General features: G+C 37.5%; 1 protein-coding gene across 5 annotated transcripts in view; it reads left to right on the plus strand.

The window, feature by feature from the left end:
- The window catches only part of Pgant9 (polypeptide N-acetylgalactosaminyltransferase 9), a 294,438-nt gene extending 288,907 nt beyond the window's left edge, over window positions 1–5,531 (plus strand). For all 5 annotated transcript variants that reach the window (XM_072011612.1, XM_072011610.1, XM_072011607.1 and 2 more), the window contains 2 exons: window positions 4,010–4,138; window positions 4,625–5,531. In XM_072011612.1, coding sequence (XP_071867713.1) covers window positions 4,010–4,138; window positions 4,625–4,765 — 270 coding nt within the window. In that variant the 3' untranslated portion in view covers window positions 4,766–5,531. The remainder of the gene's footprint in view (window positions 1–4,009; window positions 4,139–4,624) is intronic.
- The last annotated feature ends 469 nt before the right edge of the window (window positions 5,532–6,000 follow it).

Raw genomic sequence — 6,000 nt, forward strand, 5'->3', positions numbered from 1 at the left:
CAGATAAAACGAGTGCTGTCACGTCGAAACCATGAAAAGGTAGCCTCGTAACCGGGCATTCGTCTCGTCGTTAAAATCACGCAAACGATGCTGACAACGACGAAGACGATGACGTGGAGCAGGAAGAGAAGGACAAGGCTGGCCGGCGCGAGTCCCGGGTGTACGTTTGATACAAAAGCTGAATCGTTCCCCGGAGTTCCGGTGCGGTTTAACAACCGTGACAACCGGTTACAACCAAAAACACAATCAGTCGCCGCTCGCTTGGCCTCGTAAAGCGTCGCTTTAATTTAGCTATTTGCCGTAGCAATTAAGCCGCGGTTTCACGGTAATTACGCCGCTACCCCTGAACTCCGACCGACTCTCTGATGCAGTCGCGGCCAGTCTGCATTTCCGCCGTGTGGCGTCCATTGATGATTTCGACGCGTCCGAATGACGGCACTCGAATCACACCATGCACCGGCCGATGGATATTTCGTGACGTATTTCGAAACTTTTTCGCTGGATCTGTTCATTATAGTAACGTCGCTGAAAAACATCGGCCTTGTCTATAACTAGACTGTGTTTATCGTGCGAATTTAGAAAGAGACTCTTCTTATACATTTTTTGGAGAAATAATTTCAGTTGTAACGCATCAATCAACTGTAATGTGTTTAATCAATTTGGCAATTAGATAACAGCGCGCGAACTTTCGAAATTACTAAGTACGAGATTGCTTTTGATTGATGGACAAAGAACGATAGCTGAATTGAGGGAATCCTAATTAATTAAACTGACACATGAAACCAGCAAATTACGGAATTCTCTAAATAACAGTAGTGAATTGCAGACAGGCGTCGAGCAGAGAATGTTCGAAATCGCACAATAATGCACGATTGAATTAAATAGCTGATGGTACGAAATAAAGGAATTCTCGTTTTAATTAACAAATACGCGATAATGAAGAATAACAGCATTTCTAGTTAATTCAATGAACATACGCTTTACAAACGGCAAATTCTTGTAATTATCGCGTAATTCTTGTATAATCTTGTCAATGCTACAAAGTAAAAATAGATAAAAATTAAAATTTCTACTGTATAAATTAATCAAAATCCATACAGCCGTAATTATCTATAATTTGAAAATCATTAGCGACAAGAATAATCTTCATTAATTTCTCAAGCAGTCATTTTCATCCTATATTAATCTTGCTGGTGATGACTCAAAGATATTTTCTACTAGAAAAAGTAAAATAAACCCATCCTTCCATTCACGATTGTCTCACTATACGTTTCAACATGTAATAACACAAAATCCTGAACAATGAAACACAGCATCCTATAACAATGTAGCTATTCGCAACATCAACCGTCAGACAAGCGTCGACAGTAGTTACACCCAGTGTTACATGCGCATCTCGTGTATCAACTAGTACACAGTCGGTTGTTACATGACAATCCAATAAAAGATAGTCAGCGATGATCGCGCAGTTAACGGACGTCTCGATAATACGCAGTTGGCAACTGATGAAGAGATTGAAATCGGATAAGCCGATTGCATTGTGATTAGGTGACACTAACAGCAAGTAATCATTGATAATTAGGTAACAGATAGTATGACAGTCGCTTGATAGCCACGTGTTTAGATAAAGCTATATTCAAGATTAGATTGTGATCGTGGATACACGATCGCTGAACGTTATCGTTAAATCGTATTTCATCGTCGATTATCATTAAAATACTCGTGGTTACTTTTAACATTCGATATAAAATCCTACGGAAATAAAAAGGGCGGTAAAGGGAAGATTTCTCGTAGAGAATTTGCAAATTCGATTACAGTGATACTTTTTTTTTGGAACAGGAATCGTTTAGAGAGAGATTAACATCATTTCTACCTCGATCCTGGTTTATGGTTGTCCGATCTATTTTACGTACTGTTGGAACGGATATAGATAGTAATTCTTGGTTGTTAACATGCGGTAACTGGTGCATGGCGTTAATCCTCGCTTTTCGTTATCCCGAATCCCGCCGCTTTCGAGTCTATCGTTGCACGACAGAGGCTGAAAACCTTTGAATTTTCAACACAGATGGTTCTGACAGCGCGGTTACAACCGTGTAACGATTTGAATAAGTAGAAGCCACTGTTCGTTCCTGACCACTCGTGACACTTAATGAACTCTTCGCTACATATGCTCCCTCGGCCTGTACCAATTGAAATTTTGTACGTACGCTTCAGCTAATTACGCTAATTTTAGATATCAATTAGACGCGAAATAAAATAATATCAGGTAGATATCGGAAAGGAATATTATTAATTATTCGATTCTCGAGGAATATAATTATTGTGTCGAATTAATACGATGACGAAATGTAATAAATTAAATTTGAGATTACGACATTTGTCCAATTTAAAATCAATTATCAGTAATTTAATATTACGCTGTATTCGTTATCTTTTAATTGCAAAAAGATCATTGAATCTTTTACAAGTAGTTCGGTTGAAATAATTCTTTTTACAACAGGGTGGCTTGTTATGCTTTCAAAAGTGCGAACGTACACGCACTTAGACACTTAACAAGATACGTTCTAGTTCTCGGTTTCGCTACCAGCAGCTACAACTTGATGGAACGATGTCAAATTCAATTGACCAGTATGATTCAATCGCGTAGGAGCAGATCGACGCAATATCTGGGACCACTGAACTCGATTATCAACGATCGACATTCATTATCATGGAATTCCCTTCTCATATAATTTCCCACTCGGATTTAATTTCGCCTCAAGTGTGTCAAATGTAACCACGTACGCACATACTTAATTAATAATTATTCCGATAAAATTGCGTTTCAAAAGTAGTGAAAATGTTCGCGTAGAAACAGATTTCACTTTAACATTTTTTATTTTTAACAAAATATAATTCTATCACCAGAGAAAAATTTATTTACAGTGTAATAGAATACTTCTATCGTTGGTAAAAAAAAAACATTTTTTCTTCAAGTTTCTATCACTTCTATTTTAATTATTTTATTGATGAACATTTATCAAATGAAAAAGGACGATTAGTTTAAAAAGTTTCAATTACCGTGGGATATTCGAAGACTCATAAGGCTTCAAAGCATTAAGTAGCCATTACATGTGCAAATTTGAACCCACTATATTGTTAGAGTAATTACGGAGATGAAATACTCCTCTTCATACGTATTAAAAACTTGAACGTTTTCCTGGACGCGCTTAAAAACTTCAAAGCTACAAAAGAAAATTTTGATCCCTTCAACAAAGAAGCTTCTTTTCAATTAAGAAAATTGGCCATTTCGCCGTGTTAATTAGAAAGTTTTCAGTGGCTCCGCATATTACATGGTCTCTCGTGTAAGCAGAAATTTGAATTTTATTACGATTACCTTATTACTCCATTTTCTACAAATATATATTTTTTGATACCTAATCTTTCATATATTCATTTGTGAAAATAGTAAATCTATTACATAATTTTACAGTTTTTACGCTGTTACGTATAGCTCACAAATCTTTAGAATCTCTGTTAATCAAAAAATTTTGAAATTACCTGTAGCCATCAAGAAACTAGAATTTGATACATTACATTGATACTGGAATATTTAACAAAATCTAGTAAAATGTTCCTGTCGATGATAATTTCCAAATAAATCAGGAGATAGAACTTTAGTCGAGTAATAAGAAAATACAGCCAAGTGATCGTGGTCGACGATATGTCAGACAAGTAACATAAAATTCTAGAATACAATATTAAACGCTCTTAGATTTTTTTTATACGAACTTGACCTCCAGTAAAAATATACTTTGTTCAAAAATGTTCACCTAGTTTCATGACGTTTTTTCAACAAGTAGCAAAGAAATTTGCCTATTCCATTCGTCTCTTGAATGTTTATGATTTCGGCAGTCTGTCGTTGGACAAATGCATCCATATGTATGTGCAGTAGCTGTCAGAACCATCGGTCATAGGCAAACGATGGAGGTCAAAATCCACGAACATTAATCTTGATCGTTTGTCACAGTACTGGATGTTGAGCAAGACTGGCGAGATCCGTCGAGACGAGTCGTGCCTGGATTACAGCGGCACCGATGTCATCCTCTATCCTTGTCATGGTAGCAAGGGGAATCAACAATGGATTTATAATCATCAGGTGCGTAATCCTTGCGTTCGTGGCAAGTATTGAGTGTACGCTTAAGTAATTAATATCAAATCCTGTTCTGATTTTCCTGGGGATTATTTTCGTACTTGTTGCGTTAAGTTTGAAATTTATTCGTGTCGAACGCGGATCGTCTGTTCAAATGTACACAGATTTTTATTTAATTCTCTTAACATATTCTTAGTTATTTATTAGATTATTTATCGATTAGGTTATTAGTTATTTATTAAATCATTCATTTCTAAGATTTGTGTAGAACGGATTCTCGTTTGCCTATTCTACATTGTTGCGCGAGATCGAGCGATAATTTTATTCAAAAATGAAACACCGTGATTCATCGTTTTCCATTGTAGCTGGGATAATAGTTGGCCCTTCGAAAAATTCCATCGTATCGACTACACATATTCTAGAAAGTTTCGATTCTCGTTATTTCTTCCTTATCGTCGGCACAAGTACTGACCATTAGTTTTTTATTTTCAGACGAAGCAAATCAGACACGGCAGCAGCGACAAGTGTCTGGCAATAACGGAGAGCAAGCAGCGGCTGATCATGGAGGAATGTTCTGCAACAGCAGCCAGACAGAGGTGGTCGTTCGAGAACTACGATCCATCAAAGCTGTGATATCGCGCTTTATCGCGTCATCAGTCGAAAAGTCTCGGCCGAAGGTTCGATCGTGCCGGTTCTTGGGTGCCAGTTCAACGTTATTCCGTCGCTAAGACACGTTTCGGTAGATAGACGCCGTGGTATCGAGGCAACGAATGCCTCGAAACACCGCCAGATGCTCAAGATCGAATGCTAGACGAAGAGAAGGAACCACGGGGAATTTATTCGAGGAAGCTATTCGAACGAAGAACCATTGAGAAGTCCGAGTTGAAGAAGAGACACGTTCCAAATGGCCGATCTTCGGCTCTAACCTTTAACTGTAAGACGGACGAAGTGCAATAGAAACGTCGTTTTAAGGAGTGATCGAAGAGGGATATAGTCTCATGGATAAGCTGTAACCTGGTGTACAACGAGAGAGTTGGGACACTCGAAGAGTGATCGAGTGTCGATACACACGCTCGAGGATCGCTTTCGCTGGCATTGAAGAATTGAAAGCTTACCGATGGACGAAAAGTACACGAAGGAACCTACGACTTTTTAATCTTCCTCCTCTGCTACTGGGTAGTGTTTAAATGGATGGTTGTTCTCTTCTCTTTTTACTTTCGTTGATGGACTCACGCGTTTATGTGGTTGTCGTTTCTTGAAAGATTGGATACTCGTGGCATCGCTTGTAATTATTTGGATGGTTGGTGATTTCATTGTATTTTGATTCTAGGATCTAGACAATTTCTACGTTAAATTAGAAACGATAAAATTCATAGAGACAATGAAATAAAAATAAGGAGCAATTGAAAATAATAAAATTGAATTTAGAAGCTTGAAAGAGTTAGTATTATTCCTAAAACATCTTTGCTATCGTAACATATTTTGAAGTTAATATAATATAATATTGGGACTGGGAAGAAGAATAACTTCCCCATACATTTTATATTTTCACATTGTAAATGCACCAAACGAGAGAGAGAGAGAGAGAGAGACTCGTGAACATTCCAAAACACAGAAGTCTCAATCTGTGGAATAATTACAAGCGATACTCCGTTCCTTGATAGTAAAGCTAGTTTGTAGAATCGTTGTGTTAAAGATTCGATTAATTAGATATAATGATTACGTATAACATTGCGCAAGTACTTACGAATCGACATGATCTACTGTTCGATAAACACTGTATTATTTAAGCCTAACGATTAAGTGGCGGCGAATACGCGTCAATGCATCAATGACAGCGAAAAGCGTGTCAAAAGGGGATAGGTTGT

This window comes from Bombus fervidus, chromosome 10 (genome assembly GCF_041682495.2).
Source record: "Bombus fervidus isolate BK054 chromosome 10, iyBomFerv1, whole genome shotgun sequence".
Classification (NCBI taxonomy): domain Eukaryota; kingdom Metazoa; phylum Arthropoda; class Insecta; order Hymenoptera; family Apidae; genus Bombus; species Bombus fervidus.